This window comes from Fukomys damarensis, unplaced genomic scaffold, assembly GCF_012274545.1.
Source record: "Fukomys damarensis isolate Sample0158 unplaced genomic scaffold, DMR_v1.0_HiC HiC_scaffold_17, whole genome shotgun sequence".
NCBI classification, from domain to species: Eukaryota; Metazoa; Chordata; class Mammalia; order Rodentia; family Bathyergidae; genus Fukomys; species Fukomys damarensis.
This window is the reverse complement of record NW_022900929.1, coordinates 79,578,338-79,605,615: the sequence shown is the minus strand read 5'-3', so window position 1 is coordinate 79,605,615 and position 27,278 is coordinate 79,578,338. Positions and strand designations below refer to the sequence as shown.

Sequence of the window (27,278 nt, the reverse complement as noted above, 5' to 3'; positions counted from 1 at the left end):
ATTCACCACAAATGTTCAACTTCACATTTAAAGGGCAAATTAGCCTCTCTTTTCTCTTTTTTCAGGGCTGGAGATTGCACTCAGGTAAAGCAAGCGCTTTACCACTGAGCTGCATCCCAGCCCTGGAAAATTAGTCTTTAATTCCTAACCAGTTGGCTAGCTTTGATGGGAAAGTTTCAAATGAAATAAAACCACATGAGTTTTTTTTTTCAATAACTGCTTAGCCAAACAGATGTTGCCAATACAAGTTTAAACCATTTACAGTTTACGAAAGTATTATTTGTTTTGTTCTCTTCAAAAACAATACACTGAACGATATACAAAAGGTCACGCATTACAGGCATCTGAACTGGAAAGATATTACAGGTCAGTGGCATGCAAGTATTTTACATTTTCAAATGCAAAGGAAAAAAATGCTGCTTGTTCATTTTCCTGGAAACAAAAATGAAACGGAATTAAGGTGAAGGCTTAATTAAAATATAAGTATTGTCTTCCAGGTACATAGAATTTTTCCCCCTCAAAACAAAATGGCAAAGATTAGAATTTTAGGTGAGAATCATTTCTTTCTTAACTAAAGATTGTCACTGACAACATTTGGTGCTAAAATAAAATTCCCTTTCAAAGTGTATTTTCTCGGCATCTCACTTCGCCATACAGCCAATTCCTATCTCCCCACACTGAAGTTAACTGTAGTTTTCCATCCTGGGCCAGCTGCTCTGTGCTGCCCAGTCCGCCTGTGCTCAGAAACGCACGTACACGCGCACATACATACAGAGAAGCCCACGGAGAACCAGCTGTGCTATCTCAGCATCCACCACTCTTTTCCCACTGATTCTGGGGAGAAAATATAATATGTTTTAAAATAACCTCTCTGGTGTCCCACCCCTCCCTTCAACATTCTTTTTTTTTTTCCATTTTGCAGAGCCAGCCTGCACCTGTGAGGCCAGCTCTCTTATCATGAGCGACATCCCCAGCCCTACCTTATTCTTTCTGAGAAATCCAGAACTGCACACCCAGAACCAAAGACAATAAAAGCTGTCGGGAGCCCTGCCTGCACCAGTGAGAGGCAACGAGAATGATTCAGGATCACAGGGTGGCAAGTCTGGGAGGCAGAAGGGACAGACAGACCATGTAGTCCACTCCCAGATGAAAGGAAGGACAGATGGCTGAGGACCCTGCCCACAGCTGCATGCAGCTGGCATCGAATCACTGTTGCTTTCTAAAAATATCACCTGGTGGCCAATGGAGCATAATTCTTGTGAGACTGGAGGCCAGTGAAGCGCAAGCAACATTTATTAAGCACCAACTATGTACAAGGCACCTTACTAGATGGTACGAAAGATACAAAGACTGGGGAGAAGCTTCCTGCCTCCAAGTGCCGATGAAAGACCCCGAGGCCATGCTAAGTCCTTTCCTTCCTTAGCAGAAACTGCTGGCCGGGGGGGGGGGTTGCTGGTGATGGAAGCTGCTGCCCTGGCCAGCTGATCGTGACAGGTGGCACTCTGTCCCCGTCTGCCTCACAGCTAGCACCATCACACTGCTGCTCTGTAGGCAGGCAGTTCTGGGAGCCCAGAGGCAGCCATCCCCCCCGGACCCCCAGTGATACCTTGGGTCTTAGCCTCCCAGGAAGGTAGCAGTGCCTCAGATCTTTCTCTCAATTCTTAGCCACTGTCCACTACCTCCTATGTCCAGCCCTAAGCCCTCTATAAAGATTCTGGCCAAGGTATTGTCAACACGGCGTAGGGAAACACCTCATCTTGCACACCCCTGCCATCAAGCCCTCTCTCCCATCTGGGGTGCAAGTGAAATAATTCTAGTCCCTCTGTCATACCATGCTGCAATTCCCCCTTCTCCAAAGGTCTGGAGGATGTCACTCTCGCTCAGAATAAAGCAGGGCCAAGACGCAGTGGGACACGTTCATGAGCTGATAGTAACAAGAACCGCCCACTGTGGTGCAGTTATTCCTAGTTTCTGCTGCGTTTTCACCCACTAATCCGGTGACGGTCGCACTGCAGCTCTGAGGTAGTTAGTGAAGGCGCCACTCCCACTTTATGGCTGGGAAACCTCAGGCCTGAGAGCCCACAGGCTCGCCAGAGCCACCAAACTTGGAAAGTGTGGTGCCGAATGTCCAGGTCTCCCGACTCTGAATCTGGTGCTCTTCCCCCTGGAGAGTCTATAATTGGGGCAATTGAATGAATTGCCCATGATCAGATACCTGCTAAGTGTTGGGGATGGGGTTCAGTCCTCTGTCCTCTGCCCCCCCAGCCAGCTGAGCCGCTGTCCTCAGGGTGACCGCCGTGGGTGACAGGCACCACGGGGAGTCTGGCTAGCTGTTCACTCTCGTTACCCTCTCCTGCACCTTCTTCCAAGTCCCAAACTGGCCCGAGTCCTGCCTGGCGTACTGCTATTAGAACAGTACCCAGAGCGAGATCACAGATTTAAACCCTGCAAACCCATCATGGATTGTTTAGTCGCTACCGTGAAAAGCATCTGGGAAAGAGGTGAGTGGGTGGAGCCCGGTTCTGTCGTTAAATGAATGTAAATCTAATTCTGTGCTCCCTCCTCCTGTCAGCCAGCCTCTCCACTCCACTCCACTCCAGAACCACGAAGCAAAACCAATCAGATCTCAAGTTGGGGACCAAGAACACAGTGCAGAATCTCTGGGGCGCTGAGCAGTTTTTCCTGGCCAGCTGGTTCCAGGGGCTGACAGTGAGCTGTCCGTCCAGAGGGCCCAGCCAGGTGGTGTAAGCACGGCACATCTTCCCCGTGTCTCTGTCCTTTAGCTTTGAGAACAAGTGGAGGTGAGAAACAATGAGGAGGAAAGAGAAAATACTAGGGAACACAGTGCAGGACTCTCCTTCTTAGAGCTCCGATCATTAAAGGGGAAACAGTGACCACTGTGTCATCACAGGAAGTGGGGAAGGGAGCTTCAGGTTCATAGCTTACAACCTGACGCCAGCAACAGTTCTACCCAGCCAGGCAACATACCACAGAAACCAGTGTTCACAGCTCCCTGTCCTGTGCCCACCAATGGCGAGGCCACCAAGAACTGAACTACAGAGGGCGTCTACTTTGCAAAGAGGCACTCCGTCCACCCCTAAACCCCAAACCAGAAAATTCTATCAAGCCACGATTCTGTTTCTTCTTTCTCCTCCGCAGTAGCTAGGAGAGAGCTGACCACATCTTACCCGTGCAGAAGGAAGTATTTGCAAATGCTTCTGTAACCCCCAGGACCATCTTTAACTGGCCAGCATGTGGTGCTGCACACCTGTCAGGTTTCCAGCATCGATAACTGTTCTCAAGGCAGTGACTTGGGGACAGCGGCTTCCCCAGTGCTGGGGAATGTGGCTGGCTCCTCCCACGCACCCCCTCTCCTGCGGCAGCTGTTCCATGGGTTGCCGAGCTGGTCACCCCGAGGGTGGCTCTGAGGGCTGTTCCTGGAAGGTGAGGCGCGAGGTGGGTGAGCCCTGGGCACCCCTCTAGACCCTGAGAGGGGAAGAAACAAGGCTGGGAGCGAGGCCTCGTTTCACTCGGTGGTCCGGAGGGAGCCAAACACCCCAGGACCGTATCTTCTGATCTTTATGTACAAAATATTGATATGCAGTGTGCCCCGGAGTGGGAGGAGGGCTTCACTGTGATGCTGCGGGAGAAACGCTGCACACTTCACTTTAGGCACACAGGACAATTTCATGCTGGACCATGAGGTGACTTCTAGGCTGCTACATTTACTTCCTAAGAGTCGTTCTCCATGCAGCTGGGAGACATGAGGGCTGGGGACGAACTACAGATTTCAGGGTAGATTCACATTGGGCCTGGGCCTGCAGCGACTTGACAGAGGGCAGGGAAAGAGGACCTGGGGGAGAGCATCTCCCTTCAATCAGGTGTCCAGATGTAGCCAGATACCTACTTGGATATCTGAAAACACACACAAACACACACACACACACACACACACACACACACCCCACGTATTTACATGATGCGGCCAAAGATGACGCCAAGGAGTTGATCACGCTAAGGATGAAAGCGCTTCCACCACACCTGGGGCAGATGGGAGAGGTAGGGCTGCGCTCGTCCCAGGATTCCTGGACCACGAAGGTTTCTCTCCCACATCCCATCTGCTGTGACAGGTGCTGGGGACGAGTCCAAGGGAGTGATTTTACTGCACAACTCTAACTGGGGGGATGGGCATGGGTCCCTGCAATTGGGTGTCCAGGTATTGCCAAATAGCTCAACAAAGTATTGAGCAAAGCATACACGTCAAATATAAAAATATTTACATTATGCCCCATCGTGATAGAAAGTAAGGGATCAATCATGCTAATCATCAGGAACAAATTTCCTCTCATTCACTTTGGGCACATGGGAGATGAAGGCGTAATCAAATGATCTGATAGGTTCCCCAAAATGTACGTTTATCTTCTAACAGTCATCTTCAACATGCAAATACTCCTGGAAAGTCACCTGTCAGCCTACTTTACAAATATGGATAATAACAAGACAAAGTGATCACTAATAAATATTTGACCTCATAAACTCTATTATATGTGACCCAACTATTTTATAAGCTAAAGACAGTGCTGCATTTTTGCAATGTTCCGCTCACTTGCAGTGACATTATCAACAGCTGCTTGTATGCGTGGCATAGCCATGATCCAATTCTAAATTTTTTCTCGCTTTCTGCCAAGGCTTGTTAACACTGCGGCTGTGGGGAGCACTGCAGGGTTCTCGGTTCTCCGGGTGAAGGCAGAGAAGAGTGAGAGAGAAAGGACAGGCTCAGCTGAGCCCCATGAGATCCCCACTTACGGAGCTCTAACAAGCAGGAGGATAGCAAGAAAGACTCGGGGCAATAATACCCCATTGGCAACAAGGTAACCAAAAGGGATAAATTTAAACATTGTATCTTCTTCACCCAGCATTGCTGATAACTGCAGTTAAGAGTGGGAAAGTCCCAATTTGTAACACATCACTAAGTTCCACAGCATAAATACTTCCACCTCAGGCAAGAAGTTATTAAACACCACCTGGAATAGCCGCATGAGAGAGCACTCCTACGTGGTACTTCCTCCTGCAGACACACAGATCTCCAGAATATCGGAAGGAGCACAGGGGAGTATCGTGAGTATTTATGACTATCGTCTTCCGTATCATTTAAAAAATTCCAAAGTACATTATCATTTACTGTTTCATAATGGCCATGTGTATTTGTCTCACCTGTGATCAGCTGGATGTGTGCGCTTAGGGATTTTTTTTTTTTTTAATTTTGGGTACCGGGGATCGAACTCAGGGCCTTGCGCTTGCTAGGCAGGTGCAGTAGCCACAGTAGCCACTGAGCTACATCCCGGCCCACAGGGATTTTTCTCCAACTAAGGGATTTGTGCTAAATGGGTCACATTTTCTCACCCAGTGAAAGATTGGCAACACTAACTTCTCATGCGGTAAGCAGAACACTGGATATATATTTAGCCTAACTCGAAGCTGTGCGTGTAAACAGAGGTAGGCCTCACCTGTAATCAGTTAAAACATTATAAATTAAATGCCTTTCCGTGGTTAAAAGAGTTCACGTAAGAAAGAGAGGGCCAGGCAGCACGAAGTGGTTAAACCACAGCCACGACAGTCGCTCTAACACCTGCGTCCATCTGGGCAAGTTGCCCCACGTGCCCAGAAGCAAGGAAACAACTACACATGGGAGAATCCCAGTTACACAAGCAATTCCAAAACAAAAACAAACAAAAAACCAGCAATTGAATCATCAGTTGTGTGGTTAACGGAAATGAACAACTCTGACAAAATGGTCCCATGGAGAAGGAACTTGTATCTGCTTTTAAATGGCTCTGTGGTGAAATTTCACCTCTTCCCGCGGACGTTTACCTTCGATCTCCTTCAACCCTCTTCTTTCGAACTATGTGACAGAGAAAAGTTTAAAAAGACAAGTTGAAGGAAGGCATAGGCTTTAAATTCCAAACAACACTAATCTTACAAAACAGCAACCCCACACACTTGAGGCTACAAATGATCTTAAACTTCATTATTTAACAAATCATGGCAGTAAGTGCAAACGTTCAATTAAGTCCAGTGTCTGGAGGAATTTACAGTGTCTGACAGCTGGGAACCTGCCCCTCTCTGTGAACAGAGATTCATTTGTCCTCAGCACGTCTTTCTCTCAGCCCCATACAATGCAGTCACTGGCTGGCTTTCACGAACCTCACAGGTGAATACAATCGCAGCCCATTAATTCCGGTGGTGGCTGGACACCAGCCTTCTACAGACAGGTCAGTGTTTAAACCTCATCTAAATAAAACTCCTAGGAGTTAACCTCCACGAGAGATGTGGTTCAGGTGGCGAGCCGACTCAGAGTGGTAGGTTCCCTTGAGCTGGCTCTGACACTGAAGAGGGTACCAGGCTGCCCAAGCTCCACCTCTGCCACCCTCTTTGAGTCTATCACCGGCCTGCCCCTGAGCTCTCCTGCTGTTCTTTCTGGATTCAGTGGAGGTCCTGCCCCAACTCTGCACTCCCCACAGCCCAGCTGGAGGAGACTAGGAGAAGCCACTGCCTGCAGTTACTGACCAAGGGCCAGGACTGCCTTTCTAGTTCCTGCAAGCCTGTTGTTTTGCCTGTTTTCTGTGTCATTCAGATGAGAACCGGATGCGATTCTCCCATGCACTGTCTGATCACTGCTTTGGCCTTGTGGGCGGCCTCACCAGGGTGCCTGCAAGCAAATACTACCTGTCCCTACCAGCCTCCAAATGCCACGTAGCTCGCAGCACTGCTCTGGGCCAAGCACACCTGGGCTAACCTTCACCTGTCCCTTCCGACTCCCACCTGCGCTTCCATCCTGTGTGGCCAGTGCCACGCTGGGAGGAGGAGCCCCTCGCCCTGTTCCCTGCCCAGGGCTGGGCATGCTGCCCCTGAACCCAAGCTGGGGACTGATGTGTCTCCTAGCAGGCTGGCTGCTTGCCAAGGGGACTGTCTGCTCCTCCATGTATTTTTGCAGAGCTGCCCCAGGAGGCTGGGATGTCCCTAGCTGGAGCCCTCATAGTTGGTCTCAGTCTTCCATGCTGCAGCTGATCGAGACGTGCCCATGTCATCCTAACGGCAGAAATGGCTCAGCTCCCGAGCCAGACGTGGCAGCCTGGCAGATTTAAGAGGGGCTAAGGAAAAAGCTATTCTGAGCTTCACATCTGTTACGTAGCACCCTTCGTTTACCGCACATGTCGCATCTGACAAACCCATATTTAAACCCAGGTACTGAAAAGCACAGGTAGGCTCAGACATAGCAGAATAGGCTATGTCTTCTCGGTGCAGATAGCAGAGCACAGTCCATGTGCAAGCAAGGAAAGGAACAAAGAGGCACAAAGGAAGCCAAGCAAGCACAGAAAGCCGCCTAGGAAATAAACACACAGTGTTGAAACTTCAGCCCCATGAGAACTGCAAGGCCTCGACGACCCCCTAACCATCTGCCTCTGGTGAAAGACGACGTGAAGCCTAGGCCCGAGGAACAGTGTGCGGAGAGGACACGGAGCCCCTTAGCACACTCTCGCTGCCTTGCCGGCTCACAGGATGGTGGCTGTTAGGTACCCAGATTCCACCAAATCTCGTGCGTTCACAGGCACGGGTTTGGGGAGGTGACTGGATCGTGGGAGTTGTACTGTTAGCCCACGGATGGGTTGAGCTGGGTGTGATGGTGGGAGGTGGCTCACCACTGGCACGGCCCGGGAGGGTCTGTTCTCCCTCCTCCTTGCTTTCCCGCTCTGCGTCCCGCCTGCCATGCCGTGAGCAACCTCCCCTGCAGGCCTCTGTGCCATGCGCCCTGCCTTGCAGCTGGCCGACCATGGATCGAAACGCTACACGCTGTGAGCCAAAATGAACCTCTCCCCTGAGTTGTGGGGCCAGGTACTGTGGCCCACGATGGGAAAACAACCAAAACAGGGACATTACCCAGGTCGTTATTCTTGGTGATGGCAGCTGCCACCCTGGTGCGCGGCCCCTGCTTGGTAAACTGGTATCCAAACTTGAGGATCCTCGAGTTCTCCTCCAGCATCTGCGCAATCTCCATCTCCACAGCTGTTCCCAGCTGCTGCCTCTGGGACAAGCAGGAAGGAAGAGGAAACTGTTACCGGCGCACGAAGGACGCGCGGCGACGTGGGCAAAAAAGAAACGGTTATTTGAGAAGTTTTCCCTGTGGGTCGTGAGAGTCCTTCTGTCTGGTTCCAGAAGCAAGGTCCAGACAGACAGCTGAATCTGCTGGCATCCAAAACGGAAAAAAGAGGCATGTGCCTGCAGTCCTAGAGTTGAGGGAGGCTGAAGCAGGAGGGTCAGAGGTGTGAGGCCAGCCTGGGCAGCTCAGCAGGACACTGCCTCAAAATAAAGAAAATACGCTGGGCGTGGTGGTGCACGCTTGTAATCCCAGCACTGGGGAGGCTGAGGCAGGAGGAGCACTGTGAGTTTGAAACCAGCCTGGGCTACATAGTGAGTTCTAGGTCAGACTCAACTACATAATGAGACCCCGTCTCAAAAAATGGCTGCAGGTGTGGAGGACCCTGGGTTGAAGCTCTAATAAAAAAAAGGTAATTCCACAGGTCAGGTTAAAGTAAAGCTAATGTTAGGTATTTCCAAATTATCCCAGTATTGGTTTTAAATGTATTTTTTTTCCTTTTAAACAGTGGAACTGTCTTAAAGCAGCCCCCAGGCCCTCAGTCTAGGTGTAGAAATGCCCGGGAGAACTGGACACAGGGCCAGCGGGCCCCGAGGCTCAGACTGGTGAACTGGAAGCCAGCGACAGTGCCAGCCGGCCCTCGCTGTTCAGAGAGCTGGGTGACCATCGTAAGGAGGCAGACGCGTCCCTGCCAACACGAAAAGCTAATGTTAAGGAAAAACAAACACATCTCCCAAACATACACTGCCACCGCAGATGTGTGTGACAAGTATGGGAGACCACATGACTGTAGAGGTGTGAGAAGGCGCAGGGCCTGTCAGAGACAGCGTGGCCTGCCCCCGGTGGCCCAGGCACAGGATGTGGCGGCAGCATAAGGAGCAGTGGTGGTGGCCGTAGACTGACCACTGAGGGTGTGGCCGGCACTTGAAGCCAGGTGTCTTCCCAGCCCTGACAGCTCTCTGGGGGCTCTGAGGACAGGAGGGCTCAGACCTGGGCACGGCCACCCTGCTTTCTCCTTCTAGCCACAACAGGCAGGCACCGTGCGGGGCTGAGATTCGTACTAAATGGCAGAGATGACGGTGACCACGCAGAGCAGCCACGGACACTGAGCACTATGTGGTCAGCCACGGGCTTGGCCGCCCCGCTCCTCACCTGGTTGTCGATCTTGATCTCCGTCAAGCTGTCGTTTTCCCTAAGTGCCTCCACCAGGGCCAGGATCCCCGCACCTGTGATGAAGTTGGACTCTACATTCAGGCTTTTCAAAGTCTTGTTCACTTTCAACATCTCTGCAAAAGCCTTACAGTGCCGAGATAAACAAACGGTTAGGGTTGCTAAAGGCTGATTTAGTGCATTTCTCACTCCCCAAAATACAGATTTTACAGCACATGAAGTAACTTTTGTCAAAGTTACCTCCAAGTAGAAAAGGTGCTTTAAAGCTGCAATGGATGGCTGGGTGTGGTGGTGGACACCTATAAGCCCAGCACTCCGGAAGCTGAGGCAGGAGGATCCCTGTGAATTCGAGGCCAGCCCGGGCTACCTAGTGAGCTAAAGGCCAGCCTGGACTACATAGCAAGACCCTGTCTCAAAATAAATAAGCAACAACAACAACAAACACTGCAATAAAAAGACTTTAGGCTAGTCTAATCTTACAAATTTCATATACCTGCAAATTTAAAAATACACTGACATAGGATTCACAACTCTTTAAAAGTGAGCACATGAAAAAAAACTGGTATCACCTATTATCATTGCTTTTTAAGAAAAGACATTTAATATTAGGAAAAAAGTAGAAAGGATATAAGCCCAGAATTATCTTTTTTCTTTTAGTATGAATGGTTTTAAAAACAACCATCCAGGCTAGGGTTTGGCTCAGTGGGTCTGCTATCTGCCTCGCAAGTGCAAGGGCCAGAGTTCGATCCCCGGTACCAAAAAAAAAACCCCTCCAAAAACAAAAAAATAAAAACAACCACCCTTCCCAGTGCCTAGCCTTTGGGCACCCTGGATTAGTATATTCAGATCAGCCATAGTCAGAAACCTTAGGGCAATTTCTGGTACCAAGACACCACTCAGAATGAGGGAGCCACAAGAGTCCAGTTTGTGATCACAGACTGCAGATGTACATTGCTTGTTCCTCTGTCTCCTGTCACCATGAAGAAAAGATAGAGGTTTTCAATCTGGAATTGTGGTGCAGACTTGTAATCCCAGCACTTGGGAGGCTGAGGCAGGAGGATTGCAAATTCAAGTCCCAGTTGGGCTACACAGCCAGACCTGTCTTAAAAAAAATAAAAGGGGCTGGGGCTGTAGCTCAGTGGGGTTCATCAGTACCCCCCTCACACACGTTATGTGTTCAGTTCAGAAACTGAAACTGTCACAGTGCAACAAAACAAAACAAAACAAAAGGCCGCAGTCTCTTGTTTTGGGAATCTCCATCCTATTTTCTATAATGGCTGTGTGGACTTTCATTTCCATATATAGTGCACAAAAGTTTCTTTTGCCAGGTGTGGCAGCACACACCTGTAATCCCAATACTTGGGAGGCTGAGGCAGGAGGATCACCATGAGTTCAAGGCCAGCCTGGGCTACGTTGCAAGTTGGAGGATAGACTGAACTAACAGCAAGACCCTGTCTCCCCACAAAAAGTTTCTCTTTCTCCACACTGTCAGCACCATCTGTCATTTTTTTTAACGAGCCCAGGGCCACTGCGTGCTCCACGAGTGTGCAGCCCCAGCCCCACCTCTGACGGCAGCTCTTGGAGCAGGGAGATGTGTCTCACAGTGGCTTTGATTCACAGCCCTTTTTCCTATACTCGGGCTGGTTATTCGTATGTCTTCTGAGGACGTCCATTCAGGTGGTTTGCTCATTTTTCTGCCCTTGAGGTGTTTACCCTCTGGATGTGCACCCGGCCACATGATAGTTTTGACCTGAGTCTCCGTCGGGCTGGGTGGGTAAAGGCCACATGATACAGACTCTTCCCGGGATACGGTTCATCCACAGCTAAGAACGGACCCTGTGGTTCAGGGCGGCACGGAGGCAAGTTAGGCTACGGGATGTTAGGCTACAGGACAGGACGTAACCCAGGTGTGGAGACAAAGGGCACAAGCTCTTCAAGTTCCCACGCGTATCTGGAAGCTAAAAAAGTTCATCCTAGAGCCAGTGACAGTGGGCAGAGTCACCAGAGCGGGTAAGGCATGGGGAGGAGAGAGGGCTGCTAGCAGGCACCGGATCAGAGTTAGGGTGAGCGAATTTCTGAGTTCCGTAACTGCAGTCAGTAATGTGTGTGTTACTGTTCAAAACAGCAGGGATGAGTCACCCACACAAAGAGAGGCTGACAGCTTGAGCTGGGGACCACGCGTACTACCCCTGACCGTGTCACCACATGTGTACCTCAAAGTATCACAATGTCACGCTGTGCACTGGGAACAGGTGCGATCATTCTCTGTGTGCCAAATATTTTAGGAGTTTGTTAGGGACACAGCAGGGCAGACGGGGAGGGCTGCAGCAGCTGGGGATGGCAGCACCTCTGCAGAAGCCTCCCGGAAAGGGGCAGCCGGGGCAGAGGGACTGGATGGAGACAGAGGCCTTCAGAGGAGGAGCAGAGTGGTGCCCTCCTGATCTGTGAGGTGCCAGGCACCTGGATTCCTGCCCCCGAAATCGATAAATTCCAGGTCACAATGGAGGTTCAGAGTAGGAGAGATTAAGAGGCAGCTCCCAAGGGAGAGCAGGGCACCCAAAAGTGGGTGCCACCAAGGTCACTACTCTAAGAATGTTTTATAGGCCGGGGCTTTGGCTCAGTGGTTCTGCCACCTGCCTCGCAAGCACAAGGACCCCAGTTTGATCCCCAGTACCAAAAATTTAAAAAAAGCTTAATAGAGCAAAATCAGGACGGTGGAAAAGCGTGGATCAAAACTGTGATCAACCAGTAAGTTTGTAAGTAGGGTCACTTCGGTGATATTGATCCACTGGGGGAGCAGGTCGGGGAGCAGGGGTGCAGGGAAGGAACAGACCCTTAAGGAAGGGTCGGGAGGCCCTGCTCACCTACCAGGCCGACCAATGCCTGTCTGGGCCTTACTGGACCCGGTGATGCCATCTACAATGTAATCTCAAGTTATCGCTCATCCTGAGGAAGGCACGCAGACCTGGTCATTCTGTCATTATCTGGAGGCCTGGCCTCCAACAGCTGCACCTCCAGCCATAGCTGTGAGGTGTTCTCACCCTCTGTGCTAATTCTGAGAGCCCAGCCCTGCCTGCCTGGGATATTTCTACCTAACTCAGCTGTCTGCGACACCAGGATGCAGAGCGCAGCCCCCCAACTGCAGCAGCCTGGATGGAGGGGTGGATGGGGGCACCGCAGACCACCACAGAGAAGGCCACGGGCAGCTCAGTCTGCTGGAAAGTGCGCCCCCCCACGGTCCATCCCGAAAACCGTGGGTTCCAGGCTGCTCTGGCAGTAGAGGAGACAAAGCCTTGTCCTGGGAGCTGACACCAAGTGTGAGGGCAGAGAGAATAACTACAGCAGCCAACCTGTCAGAGGCAACCAGTGCAGAGCAACGAAGAGGCTCCCTTGGGGAGGAAAGCCTGCAGCGTGACAGATCTTCACGGATGCAGAAGAAATGATTCTATTTACACAGGTAAATAGCAAGGGGCAGCCAGTGCTCTCCGCTGTACAGAGGGGGAGCAAAATCCGAGTGGATGCTCTGCTGATCTAAGTACAGTCACTCAGCCCTCCCTCACCACCCCCGTAAGAGCGAGAAGGGAGAGGCACTGTAAACAGACTAGATACTGGCTGGTAGGGTTAGCATCATCATCATCATCTTCATTGTTATTGTTGTTGTTGGTACTGGGGATCAAACCCGGGACTTGCGAAGCAGGCAGAGGCACCACCGAGCTAAATCCCCGGCCCTATTACTACTTTTAAAAGTAGGAAAAATTCATTGAGAGAAAGATGGTTTCTGTCTAAGAGAGACAGAAAGGGGCCGGAAAATGGGTTACCCTATATCATTATTATTACTACTATTTTGTGTTTTTTTGAGACAGGATCTCACTATGTAGCCAAGGCCAGCCTCACACTCATAGCCATCCTCCTGCCTCAGCCTCCCAAATGCTGGGATTACAGGTGAGTACAACTGCACCCACTGTGTTATATATTTTAAAAAGAATAATAAGAAACATTATGAAAATTAAAAACACCCTGCTGAGATAGAAGAGAGTAATAAGCATTGGAATTATAAAATGAGCACAGTAAGTTGGAAGATAAGGCTGAGGATATTTCTCAGGATGTGGGTAGAAAATGTCAGGGCGAAATGGAGGAAAGAGGTAAAGGTCCAACATAAACCCCAGAGGAGTTCTGGGAGGACCAAAAAATACATTTAAAAAGATGAGAAAAAGAGAAACTCTCGAATAACCAACCAATGGGAAAAGTTTCACGCACTGAAGGCACCACGAACTGCTGAGCAGAATGAAGGCAGAAAGGCTCCTGTGAGGACACGGCCACCAGCAGGCCACCAGCGGGCCACCAGCGGGCGGAGGCGCAGTGCACTGCCCAGCCTGACACCCGAACCCCTGCAGGCACTGCCAAGGTCCCCGCGACGCCACAGTGCCCGGATGCCAGCCTCACTGGAGAAGCATCGGGGCCTCGCCAGGCAGTGGCATGAGCTGCGGAGGCAGCGCGGGGTGTGGATGGAAGGCGAGGCCGCCTGCACACGAAAGTGCATTTATCAATCAATTACACACTCGGGAAGGGACTAGGGACGCAGCTCGGTGCTTCCGCCGCCTGCCTCACAAGCACAAGGTCTCGAGTCTGATCCCCTGGTGCAAGAAAAAAAAATCAAAGCAAAACAAAACAGAAAACGCAAGAGCCATGGAAGCAGAGCCGCAGATGGGAAAGCGTGGAGCCTTTCCTCACCCACCGGTCAGCTTCAGAACAAGGTGTCGCCGGGCAGAAGAGCAGAGGCCCCGCCCACACCACCAGCTGTCCTTCCTGCCTGCTGGGGACGATGGTGTCAGGAAGACACAGGCGAGGGTTCACAAATGTCACAGAAACAATCAGAGCAGAAAAGCACTCTGAAAAGAAAGTCATGCTTTTGGTACTTTCCAGGATTGTACGAAAATGTAATTTCATAGCGGTCACTATGAGAAGCTTGTACCTTGTGGGCCCTTGGCAAAGATGCCACAAGGGGGAAAGAGTTGTGTTTCAAAGTTCCATTTTGAATGCATGAGTTTAAGTGGAATACTAACATTAACTTATTGATTTTGTTTTTCCTATTTTCTCTTCCTTTGCATCCCCTTCTTCCCCTTCCCCTTCTCCTTCTACCCCTCCTTCTTCTTTGAGACTGGTCTTGCTATGTAGTCCAGGATGGCCTCAATTTAGGATCCTCCTGCCTCAGCCTCCTGAGTGCTGGGATTATAATTTCCTTTGTATTTTTTCTAATGTGCCTATAATTTAAAATGACACATGGATTTCTTTTTTCTTCTTTCTTTCTTTTTTTTTTTTTGAGATGGGGTCAGTCTCACTATGTAGCCCAGGCTGGCCTCAACCCCATGGGGATCCTCCTGCCTCAGCCTAAGCCTCACTACCCCTGGCTTGGCTCAGTGGTAATTTTTAACAGTGAGTAATGGTAACAGCCATAATTATAAGGCTCTGGAAAAGTGATTTTAAATATAATTTTTTAAAAATGTGGGCAATACTAGGATCGAACTAAAGGACTTGTGCACACTAGGCAAGCATTCTCCACTGAGCTTCGTGCCCAGCCATGGTGATTTTAAAATACTGTACTGAGATAACGTAATTACGTCTCATTACACAAACCCTGAAAGCGAAGGTTTTCCTACTGAATGCAAGCAGCCTTCGACGGGGACCTGCGGGGCACGGATGCCAGTGATCCAGTGCTCTGGGACCCCCGGAGGAAGCAGGACGAACCAATCCTGGGAAAGCAGGGTAGGATCCACTACGAACACCTCCTTGTCACACGTCAGGACCCTTAAAATGAGGGCTTTCTCACAGGGCTTCTGATGAAACTCAGGGCCAGAGAAAATGTTCCCTAGCACACCTGTCATCTCAGCCCTAGGGAGGCCGAGGCAGGAGGATCTCTGTAAGTTCAGCTTGAACTACAAAGCGAGACCCTTTCTCAAAAAACAGAACAAAACAGAAAAAGAAAAGAGTCAATGTTCCCTAGCCCCTAGCTTCCTTCCTTGGTTCTGCTTCCGTTCTGTTTACCCTTGGCTGGGAAGGGGCAGTGAGGGGCCGGGTGGTGTGGTACCTCGGTCACTCGGAAGGAAAGGGGTGATTTTCAGGTGAAGACACGGTGGACAGTGCATGAAACACGTACTTCACTCATTCTGCGGTCCTTCTGTCGCACCGGCTTAGGCGACTGGACCAAGCCAGTTATTCTTTAAAACAAGTGACAAAAGAGACCCAATTTTCCTGCAAGTGCCGCTCATTTCTGTCCTGGCGCCCGTCACACGCTGGGCCTCCGACGTGGAGCGGGGCATTGAAAGCAGCTGTGAGGAGACCGCGTCTGGCGTTTACTCAGCACCAGCACGCCATCTGCGGGGCGGGAGGGGACCAGCGTGAGGCCAGCGTGACAGCAGGCCTGCAGCTGTGCCCACCCCACAGTCCCACACCGCAGCCCTAAACAGAAGCAGAAAGTCCTCTCTTTGTTCATCCCTTTATTCACTCGTACTCAGAGTGCACTGTGAATATGTTTGTTTTTAAACAAATCTACTTACTGGCAGAGATGATACAAATCCTACACAGATGAGAATCCCTTAACTGCTCACTGTAACCTACCAATGATATGGTTCTGCTATTTTCCTATCTTATTTTATTATTATTGTTTCATTTGCTTTTTACAGGGTCTCACTATGTAGCTCAGGCTGGCCCTGAACACACAGGGATCCTCCTGCCTCAGGCTCCCTAGTGCTGGGATTACAGGAGTGCACCACCATGGCCAGCTCTTTTTTATTTTGATGACAGATTTCAAGTTCAAAATTGCTCTCAACTCACACATTGGGGTATATAGTCACGGCTGGCAAGAATATCACTTTTGTAGCCTGGGTCTCCTACACGTGTGCTCATTTCACGTTTGCTGACGTGACCACAGGCATAGTCTCCGTTGCTGAGGTTGGGGGTCGTGACAATTCGTTCATTTAACGATGCTGGCACCACTGATAGCAGTCACACTTCCCCAGCGTCTGTCTTAAAAATTTTCATCTACCAAAGATGTGCTGCTTTACATCAAGCCGTCCAGTCAGACAGCATCTGTCTTCCGAGCTGGACTCATGGCAGAAGCTGGAGCACAGTGGGAGGTCCGGGTCCCTGACTGACAACGGTATTTAGGAAGTGTGTGACAGCCAGGCTTCGAGTCAAAGTGGGATGGGCCATGGCCCAGCCGGGAGCCACAGTGACCTCAAGTGAGCCCTGATTCTGTCCTTACTGGCTGTGGGACGTGGATGACTTACTTCATCTGTCTGGGCTTCAGTTTGTTCATTTCTCCCTCCCTCTCTGGCCCAGGCTGGCCTTGATCTCATGGCAACCCTCCTGCCTCAGCCTCCCCAGTGCTGAGATTACAGGTGTACACCACCACACGTGGCTCTCATTTCTTGCAGCAGGGACAAATCTCAGCACACCCCGCATAGTATCACAGCGACAGTGTGGTGAGGGGTCATGGGTAGAGGACGGGGTCAACCCTTTTCTTTTTTCTTAAAAAAAAAAATCATTTGAGTCTTCACACCCATTTAAATTATGCTTCCAACCTTGTATGGGTTGTAAGCTTGTCCAGAAATAAGGCCACTGCTGAAATACCACAAAAATATAAATGAATAGTCTAAGGCTGCGATGTTTCCTGCTGCCTGTGAAACTGCTGCTGAAATGCACCAGGGTTTGAGCTCTAGGATGAGACAGAAAAATGACAGCACGTTTTCCAGGATACTAGACTTACGTGGGTGTGTAACAAGGTGATTTCGAACATTGGCACCGGACTGCAGCCTGCTCTGCCCCCACCCAGGCAGCCCCCCGCCTTCCTCCCTCGCCCCTTGAAAAGGCAGTTAGCTCCTCCCGGGAAGGATCCTTTAGCTCCCTGAGATTTTGGTTTTCTGAAACGTCACCGCTCCATTCAGATTTCTGTCTTATTCTCCCAATTCAGATATATAATGTTCAGAGCTCTTGTATTTGGAAGCTGGAAGGGCCCGGACTTTGAAATAGTGTCTTGGTTTCACTGTATTTGTTTTTGTTTTTAAACTAAAGCTATATGAAGCTTGTGGATTAAACAACAAATATGTAGATTTAAAAACAAAACAAAAGGGCCGGGGATTTGGCTCAATGGTTCCGGGGCCTGCTTCGCAAGCGCAAAGGCCCGAGTTGATCCCCGGTACTAAAACAAAACGAACCAAGAACAGGGGTCGGGTCCAGTGCTTACTGACGCGTCCAGAGAGCCGCGAGTGACGGCAGGGAGAGCAGCGGACCTGCAGGAGGACGCACTCACCACGGCCACGGCGTCGTTGCTGCGGGTGGCGGCCAGGCTGAACTTCTGCACGTGCATGTTGGTCTCCAGCACCTTGGCGAAGTCCTTCAGGGTGGGAATCGGGATGCTCTGCGGCACAGGGGACACGGCTCAGGCACACGCGGCGCCCTGGGCTGCACAGAGCCTGGCACCGTCCACCCCGGCACCACCCGAGGCTTGGAGAGGTCAGGCCTGGGCGCCTACTGCCCACCCGGGACCGGGTTTCCCCAAGGCATAGCCCGGCGGGCGCTGCCTCTGTCTCCCTCCATCCTCTAGATCGCAGCCCCCCACCCCCGGCCCCTGGCCGCTCCTCCCTTCGCGGTCCATCCCGCACTCCCTTAGGCAGGTTTTCCTTTTCGCTGAAACTCCCTTCGGCCCTTTTTCTCAGTCCTGCTCATCTCTCAGGGCCCAGCAGGAATCGCCCTCCTGGCTGCTGGCTCCCAGGCAGCCCTAAAATCTCCCTCCCTACAATCCCAGCGGCAGGGGCTGCCGCCTCGCAGTGCGATTGCTGGCTTCGTGTTTCTCTCCTAATGCAGGTGCTGAAAGGCTCCATGAACCCTTCTGGCCTCGGTTACCTCACGGAGCTCAGCGCTGGCCTGGGGAGGGAGGTGACATGGGCCTGGCTGGCAGGACAGCGGTCCTGGTCGCACGCTGCCTCGCTGTGTGACCCAGCAACTCAACGGCTTTGTCCCTCACCGAGGACGAGATGAGGTAACAGGGAAAGCGTCACTGGACTCCGGGAATCTGCCCCAGGGGCACCAACGGGACAAACCTCAGGGGGTGTCTGTGCACACATGCGTGTGCATGCACACACGCGCTCCCCTTCCCGAGGGCGATGTGACAACTCAGACACTCCTGAGCCCGGTGCTGGGGCCTCTGCTCCCTGTGCCCCGCTGTCCCCAGGGAGCTCACTCCCGGTGAGGAAGTCACAGGTGAGGACCAGGCGGCCCTCAGAGAGGCTGGGCTGGGACGGAGGACACTGCTGACGACAGCCACCCTCATGGCAGGGTCATCGGCCCTGAGAGCCTCTCAGAGCCACTCTCGCCTGCAGGCAGACAAAGCTGCGTGCGCGGCGCCAGCTCTGAGCTGGAGCCGTTTCCTTTCAGAACATTCTAGAAGTCGTTCTATTCAGACCCTACTTCTGTGAGGAGGGCATCGCACCTCAGAATCCACCGCGAGCACGGCCATGGCGGGCGTCGCCGTGGGTACCTTGATGTTGTTGAGGTTCACTTCCTGCAGGCTGGGGTCGTTGGCCCTCATCTGCTGCAGACTGACTTCCACGTTGGTGGGGTTGGGAGGCTCCTCAAACACTGGCTTGACCTTCTCGCCTTTCACCACATCTGCAACACAAATTTTAACTTTAAAAAGGAAACACGAGTGCTCACCTGTCACCTAAAGATCTCGCGCACCCCCGAACGAGAATTCTTTCATGGGCCCTGACCCCAGTGACGTTCCAGGAACAGGGAGCTCATCCTTGGCTGAGTGGGCACGGGTGTGGGACAGCACTGAGTCATAGTTTGTTTTCTGAGACAGGGGCTCACTATGTGGTCCAGGCTGGCCTTGAACTTACTATGGAGCCCACATTGGCCTCAAACTCGCAGCGATCCTCCTGCCTCAGCCTCCTGAGTGCTGGGTTGGCAGGAGTGCGCTTCCACACCTGGCTTCAATTTCTCAAGTCTTGCTACACCCCCAGCTGCATGACCCCACCCTGCCCTCTTCTGATTTCCATTTTGGAGTTTTAGTTTTGAGGAAGGTATGGAAAAACGAAGGGGTGGGAAAGAACCCAAGATATCTCAAAGGGAATCTGACAGAAGATGTGTGGAATACATGTGAAACACACAGAGGTTAATAACCTGATACACAAGTTACTGCCAATCAATAAACAGCACAATTAAAAATACACAATACATATGGGAAAAATAAATAAATATAAACAATACATTCAAGAAGACTCTGGTGCTTAACTAAAAACAAGAACAAGGAACGAAGCTCCAAAATGGAAAATGGGATATCATTTCCTTAGTAAGAAAATGTAAGGGAGATGACAGAGCTGGCCACGATGTGGGGGAGGCATCTCTGAGTATTATTGGTGGGCCAGTAAACTTTTTGGGAGAGTAATTTTTAATTTTTTTTTGGTCTCCCTGTGTAGTCCAGGATGTCCTCGAACTTGCTGCAACCTTCCTGCCTCAGCCTCCTGATATTATCGACCAACATTTAAAATGCGCTATATGGCCTGCCGATTCTAAATCTGGAAGTCTAACCTACAGGAGAAATAGGCTGTCCACATGAGGACACTAGCGTGTCTTTTCTGTAGTAAACTTTTGAAAGCCTAAACATTCATTCCCCTCTTCAGTCACACCTCAGGAGAGGAGCTACCATCTTTTCCTAATCTGCATTCAGAGCCGAACAGGCAGCCCCTCTCTTCTGGCTGAACAGGCCAGCCACGAAAGTGTGTCCTGGGCAAAACCCATCTGCGCTTGTCACACTGCCAGCCAGCCGGACGGAGCGGCCGGCTTCTCCCACCGGGTCTTCTGCTCCGGGCTGTAGGACGGAGCCCAGGCTGCAGGGCCCTGGCCCAAAGGGCCTCTCCCCCGAGCCTTCCAGCCCCCAGCGACTTACTCCTCACAGGGCCCTTGCCGCCTTTGCCGTTGGCTGTTTCTTCATCAAACTTTGGATTGTTGAGCAAGGTGTGTACTCCAAGGACGGCTGGGAACAAAGGCATTGGAGATGAGGTCACGCGGTTCACTCCCCCAGCGCCGCTCTCTGCGGGACCGGGGTCCGCGTCCCTTTCTTACCCATGGAGGACATTCATAGCCTCCTCCTACCCCAGCGGTCCTCACGCCTCTGTGTGCCAACGAGCGGACTCGTTCAGGGCCTGGGAAACAACAGCCTAGTTACAGCCTCTGCTGCTGCAGCAGACCCTAGTTAGGCAGACCGCACCATTCCGTTTTCTGACGTGTATAAAACAAGTCAAAGCGGTTTTTCCTCAAACTTCTGAATTTTTGTCCGCTGTGTCTGCAGCACACAGCGGCACATTCAGCGGGGAGCCGGTCCATGCACAGAACACACTGATTCCGCTTTTCACCCTTGTGCTTCTATCTCCTAGCCCCTACTGTCTGCCTTTTCTTTTGCTCTTTAATTTATTTATACTTTGGGCTGCTCATGTAAGAGAAGCCATGTGATCTTTAATCTGTGTGTCCGCTTTTTCACTTACCATGGTCTCAAGGCGACACGTCCATTCTCCTACAATGGAGAGTCAAAGGTCTTATGGTCTAACATTATCTAGGTGATTGCATATATTTTTTTCAGAGGCAAAACCAGAAAAATCTCGGTCCTTTTTCATGCAGGCCTCCCCGTGTCTGGGTACTAAAAGGCCTTCAGCCTCTAGGGTGGGGACAGATGCAGCAGCCCTGCCCCCCGAAGGGCAGCTGAAGAGCCTGTAATTAGTGTCGTGATACTCAGAGCTGGCACCAGGGGGCAGCACAGCACAGGGCGGCAGGAGGGACCCAGGTGGCCCCTGGTTGGGGAAGCGCTGAGTGGAGCCCCAGCTCCTGGCAGCAGAAGGGGCAGGGCGACCGGGACCAGCGAGGAGGAGAGAGGCAGCCCTCGGGGGCTGTGAGGAACCAACCTGTCACCTGTGGATGGTCCTCATTTGTACAAGGGGATGCGAATGACGCCGGACCTACTCGGAGAGCAAATGACTTCCTCCTGTGTGTCAGGCGCTCTTTATGGGCTTTACACATTCTCGTTAAGACACCTAAGCACTGTCATCGTGCCTCCAGCATTATCTAGGGAGAACGTCTAGCTGTCTGTCTCTGCCTCTGGAAATAGGAATTGAACCCAGGGGAACTGAGCAGTATCTTCAGCCCATTTTATTTTTAATTTCTTCCTTCCTTCTTTCTGTCTGTCTGTCTTTCGTGATACTGGGGATCAAACTCAGGACCTTGTGCTTGCCAGGCAGGTGCGGTGCCACTGAGCTAAACCCCCTGGTCCTTATTTGTAATTTCTTTTGAGACAGGCTCTGTAGTTCAGACTGGCCTTGGACTATGAAACCACCTTTTGATTTCTGGAGGGCAGAGTTTTGCTTAAATTGTCCAGGTCAGGCGATCTTCCTGCCTCAGCCTCCTGCACAGCTAGGAATGCACCCAGCAAAGGTGCCCTCTGGATAAGCACAGGGCACACCTGGCCCTGTGACCGCTGAGCAGCTTTTCCTTGGTAACTGGGCTCAGTGGCTAAGGTTGGTGGGGTGGGTTGGTTCATGCCAAGGACTGAATCCAGGGCTCCACGACTGAGCCCAACCCACTGCCCTTCTATTTAGTTTATTTTATTTTCTGGTTTTTTGAGACAGGGTCTCACTATGTAGTTGAGACTGGCCTGGAACTCACTATGTAGCCCAGACTGGTGTCAACTCACAGCAATCCTCCTGCCTCAGCCTCCCGAGTGCTGGGATTACAGAAGTGCGCCGCCACGCCCGGCCGCCCTTTTATTTTTTGAGACAGGAGCTCGATGAGTTGTCCAGGCTGGTGTTGAATTTACAATCCCCCTGCCTCAGCCTCCTAAGCAACTGGGATTATAGGTACGAGAAACCATACTCAGCTCCCCTTACTTAATTTTTAAAAGAGGAGGACTCACTGTGTTGCCTGGGCTGGCCCTAACTCCTAGGCTCAAGCTATCCTCCTGCCTCAGTCTCCCAAGTTGCTGGGACTACAGCTGCACACCTAGCCCAAGTTTTAATTTCTGTTTGATGCTTTTGCTGTGAATCTGGCTAACAGATCCAGCCCACTACTCCCTCCAAACGGGCGGCTGCTGTGTACACTGACAGCAGGGTCAAATCTCTAGACCAGCCAGCCTCCAGCCAGCCTCTGGATGGTAACAGCCCAGGAGGCGTTGCCATAGAGACCCACTGCCAGCCCTGCCAGCCCCTCCTCTCGTCTCCTGTCACCTGCCGAGTGACTAGGCAGTGCATGGACTCTCGTCTACACCTGCGGGGCCCTGAGTTCTGGGGAGCCCGTGACGTGCGGAGGGCAGTGTCCACTGCGTTACCGCACCGGTTTCACTGCAGGGACTCAGGTCTTCCTGTGCTTTCCCCTCCTTCCTAGGCGTTTCCTGGGACTCTTGCGTCTGCCCAGGAGTCCTCTGGCAGGACAACGCCAGGGCTGCACCACGGCACCTGCTCGGGTGACCTCCGGCCTCCCATGGCGGAGGGCAGCGCAGTGGCCAGCTGGGGGCGGGCTGGGGCTCACCTGCGAGGTTGTAGAGCTCTGTGTCGGAGGCGCTGGCCAAAGCTTCCTCCAGCTCCGGGTCCAGGGTCACTTTTTCTTCTTGCTGAGTTTCCACGGGCTTTTCCTTGGGGATGAAGACTCTCCCTTAAATCAGAAGAGAAAACATGAGGCCCTGGTCTCAGAGAACTGGACCGGAAACAGGTTCACAGCCATGCAGCTCCTGAATCTTGGGACGAGGCTAAGGCCAGGCAGGAATCCACAGCCAGAAGGTGGGAGCACTCAAAGAGGAGTCCGTGCCCATCACCGAGACCATGGTCCTTACAACAGAGCCAACGGTGCGGCTGTGTCCCCTCAGGCCCTGCGCCACCTCAGGCCGACCTTTCTCCCACTCCAGCCTGAGACACTGACCCCTCCTGCACCGAGGAGCTCTGCTCCCCGCACCCTGGCAGCCGACGCCCCACACTTCCTGGAAGGAGGGCACCCGAGGGGCAGGAGGAAGTGGGAGAAGCCGGCCAGGAAACGGGGCCCGGCGCCACCCCAGACGTCTCTTTCAGAGCAGCGACAGCCGGGAACATCTTGGGTCTGCGTCACCGCGGGGCTCCTAAGTCCTCCTTCCCGCACTGCTCCCGAGGACCCTAAACACAGGGGCAGGGCCCTGACCGGGGCTGGTGGCTGACGAGGTCCAGCCGACGCTGGCGCAGCCCCGAGGGTGAGCCCAGCCCGGGACCTGCAGTGGCTGCCACACGGCTGTGGGGGCTGCAGTGTGCGCCCCAGCCTCCTGCGGCCCTAGTCTCCATGCCGGTCTGTCCCTGGCTCCTACTTCTCCGCAGCCACCTGCAGCTGATCTGGACTCTGAGACCATCACCTTGATATGTGGAGACCTCTGCGCCAAGCCCAAGACTGCAGCTTTCTCCCTCTTCACTCCATGTTGATTGAAAATTTTTCATTGTAATTTCATTGTTTCACATTTCATTTAGTTCAGTAGCAACCGTGCTGCCATAGAAGCAGCTCTTTATTTCCAAACTAACCCAGGTAATTTACCCGATTTGCCACTGTCTGACCTTACTTTCTTAGCAGCGTTCTCAATAGCGCAACGTCTGTCAGACGTGCCTGGGGCAGGCTCTGCCTTGCGGACCCTTGAGCCAGCCCTTCCTGAACTCCTCTCCTGTGCCAAGGGAGACCTGCCCCACTGTGGAATCCCTACCAAGACTGGACGGAGAAAGGGCGAGGGCAGTGATGTCAGGCAGTCAGTCGATCCGGGTGCGTGACAGAGAGACGAGGAAGCCAGAGGCTGACTTCTACAACCAGAGTCTCAGGACAGGCACACAGGCACATGGTCCAGGGCCAAAGCGCCTAGGAGGCCTGTGCAGGTCCTGGAGGGGCGTGGCCAGGTGGGGCTGGGCCTAGCCAGGGCAGGGGACACTTCTGGGAGGCCACGCCCCCTGGCGACCACAGGGAGGGGCTGGAGTGTAAGAGGCGATGTGATCTAGGTAGCCCAGGGTCATTAAGGGGCTGTGGGCCCAGGACACTGTTTGTAGCACTAGAAGTTTGACAGGCTGTTTTTGTTCATTCGTTTGTTTATTTTGCAATACTGGGTTTGAACCCAGGGCCTTCTCACTGAGCTGCATCCTCAGCCCTTTTCTATTTTGAGAGAGCATCTGGCTAAGTTGCCCATGACAGGTTTGAACTTGACATTCTCCTGCCTCAGCCTCCTGCACAGCTGGGATCACAGGCAAGTGCCAGCATGCCCGGTGTGGATGGCTACTGTTACCCACTCTTCCTCCAAAGGGAAGCTCAGATTGGGCGTTAAACAGGACAGTGGCTGTATGTTGGCTCGGAGGAACACCCCAGGCCCTCCTGCCTTCCTGGCTCCATCACCCCGCGCACCTGGAGGGCAGGTCCCCAGCTGGTCTGGTGCCTGGCACTCAGCTTTGCGTGGAGAGGGTGCTGGGCAGAGGCTGGATGAGTGACTGGCGTGGTGTCAGGGCTGTGCCCATGAGGCAGCGGGCCTGGGCTGGGTGGGGGTGGAGCACCAGCCAGAAGCCCCTGTTCAGGCGGAGCTGCCCAGGCACACTCTGCCTTGAGAGTTCAGGACCTTCTCGAGGACCCAGGACTCACTCGCACGCTGCCTTGCTCTTCTCCACCAGCAGGCGGCAGTTTTCACATCGGCTCCCAGCCAAGGGAAGCGCAGAGTGTGGAGAACTCCGGCCTCCACCCGTCCTCCCCCAACCCCCACTCTCGATGCCCTCACGGCCCTTGGAGGACCCCGCCCTGCCATGCCACCGGCTGGTCTGCAGTTTACCTCAGGCCATGCTCGCTGCCGGACACGCTGTGGACAGCGACGGCCAAGCTCTGCGGGCTTTCAAGGGTAGCAATGCAGCCGGCTGAGTGCCCGAGGTTCGCACCCACTGCTCAGAGACGCCCCCGGCCCACAAACCCTCTCCCTGACCGAGCAAGGGCACCGCTGTCCCAGGGCGCTGCACAGGTCCTCACCTTTCTTCTCCCCAGTGAAGGGCACGAAGTCCTCCCTGTCCTTCTGCTCCAGCGCCTCCTTCTCCAGGTACATGAGCAGGTGCTCACGGTCAAACGGGCCGGTGGCCGCCTTCTGCGTCTGGTCTTTCTGCCGGAGCCCAGCGGGCCGCGTGGCACTCTGCGGGGACAGAGGTGTGAGCGGGAGAGGGTGTGCAGGCCGCGGCGCCCCTGTACCCCTGTCGGCTGCTCGTCCTCATCCTGTGCCTGCAGAAGGAGGCTCCCGGCAGGCCCCTCAGAGCAGGATGGCTGGGGCCGCCCCAAGTCCCTCGCAGGTCTGCGATGCGGTGGCCAGAGGCCTCCGTCCTCTCATCACACTTGGGTTCGGCTGGGTGAGGGCCCAAAGTGCTGCTGGCAGACATGGGGGACCCCAGCTAGGAGTCCCCCACTCGAAGCGCCTCCTGCAGACAGGCAGGTGAGTGCCCTGGGAGACGTGGACCTGGGCTCTCTCAGGCTTTGAGATTGCACCCTCGATTTTAAAAAGGGAAACAGAAGACTTGTATTTTAAAAAGTAAATGTAACACCCGAAGCACCGGGCCCATCAGAATGCCATGTGGAGCATTTCACTTTGGGTCACCTCTGCAGTCAGAGCTTGACTCTGGGGGCAGCTGAGCTGCGGACAGCAGGAGTAGGACAGGCGCCTGTTAAAGGGGCACAGCGCGCTGCTTCGTGCGCACTCACTCAGAAAGGTACCGCGAGCCCCACTTCGCTCCCGGCTGTGCACGGATAGCACAGAATCCAGCCACTGCGGGGCTGTGGACTCCAAGTTACTCAGGCATTCGTGAGAGAGGAGATACTAAAAGAGCTGCACCGGGGGTCGTGGGGCAGCTCAGTGGTGCCGCTGCCCGGCTTGCAAGTGCAAGGACCCAAGTTTGTTCCCCGGCTTGCAAGTGCAAGGACCCAAGTTTGTTCCCCGGTGCAAAAACAAAAAAAAAATCTGCATCTCGGGCTCAAGGCCTGCTCGGAGGCCTGGGGTTTTAGGACGACTCCTCCCCAAGTCTGTCCCTCGTCTAAAATATAGAAATAGCTCGATTTCCCCGAGGGCTTCTGTGCCCCGCAGAGGTGACACACAGGACCCCAGTAAGTTCACATCTCTCCGTGCTCTTTCTGCGGGAAGTGTTTCTGCTCACCTCCGCCACACTGGCCGTGGGGAAACACATTTGCCTCGCCCAAGCCATCGGGGCCTTAGCCTGTGGCTGAGGAGGCGGCTCCGGGGAGGCGCCCACCCCCTCCGTGTGTCCTGCGCCATCGCCGGCCGCCCGCGCCTGCCCCGCACACCCACCTCGGGATCTAGGTCGTCGAGAACATTTTCCAACTGCTTCAGTTCCTCCTCGGAGAGCTTGCCAAGAAGCTCGTCGTCATCGATGCTCTTGTATTTCTCCAGCTCCTTCTGGAAGGGGAGGGCCATGACTGCCCAGGGCCGGGTCCCCAGCTTCCTGAGCTTCAGAGGGCCCCTGCGAAGGGAGGAGCAGTCAGCCCCTTCCTGAAAGAGGGCGGACACACAGGAGCGGGCGCCGCACCGTCAGCGGAGTCCACTGAACAAATAATTCAACAGGAAGATCACTGTGACCTCACCGCTTGGGGCGGCCCGACAGCCTTCCACGCGTTTGCATCCTCGGTTTATTATCTACTTCTGCAATTGCGATGTGAGAGAGAGGACGAAGCCCGCCCAGGAGGTCACTCCCACCTCCCAGGGAAGGGCGCGCGTCCCTGTGGGTCACAGAGCTGGGACGTGCGTGCCTGGTCTGCCCGGTCCCAGGGCAGAGAGAGCTTTTCCGTCAGCCTCCCACAAAGTCAGAGCAGGACAAGGCTGTGATTGTGAGGCCTCCCACGGAGAGGGCGGCACGGAAAATACAGGAGCAACGCGGATCAGAGG

At 53.0% G+C, this 27,278-nt stretch overlaps 1 protein-coding gene across 1 annotated transcript; it reads right to left on the bottom strand.

Annotated features, from left to right (window-relative positions):
• Nucleotides 1-5: 5 nt before the first annotated feature.
• Nucleotides 6-26,897, bottom strand: Tmod2 (tropomodulin 2). The gene is made up of 9 exons (XM_010609082.3): nt 26,685-26,897; nt 25,367-25,523; nt 22,895-23,017; nt 20,271-20,357; nt 18,861-18,991; nt 17,634-17,741; nt 9,308-9,451; nt 7,939-8,083; nt 6-5,902 (listed from the first exon to the last, which is right to left on the bottom strand). The coding sequence occupies exons 1-9, from the start codon at nt 26,808-26,810 to the stop codon at nt 5,868-5,870; spliced, it is 1,056 nt and encodes a 351-aa protein (XP_010607384.1). The 5' UTR covers nt 26,811-26,897; the 3' UTR covers nt 6-5,867.
• Between the last annotated feature and the right edge of the window lie 381 nt (nt 26,898-27,278).

What these genes read in the sequence shown, in the direction of transcription:
- Tmod2 (XM_010609082.3), bottom strand. Translation starts at nt 26,810, where the DNA reads ATGGCCCTCCCCTTCCAGAAGGAGCTGGAGAAATACAAGAGCATCGAT. An exon ending in CTTCACTGGGGAGAAGAAAG is followed by an intron (nt 23,018 to 25,366) that starts GTGAGGACCTGT and finishes TTCTGATTTAAG; the next exon opens with GGAGAGTCTTCATCCCCAAG. An exon ending in GCAACGACGCCGTGGCCGTG is followed by an intron (nt 9,452 to 17,633) that starts GTGAGTGCGTCC and finishes CGGCACTGTAAG; the next exon opens with GCTTTTGCAGAGATGTTGAA.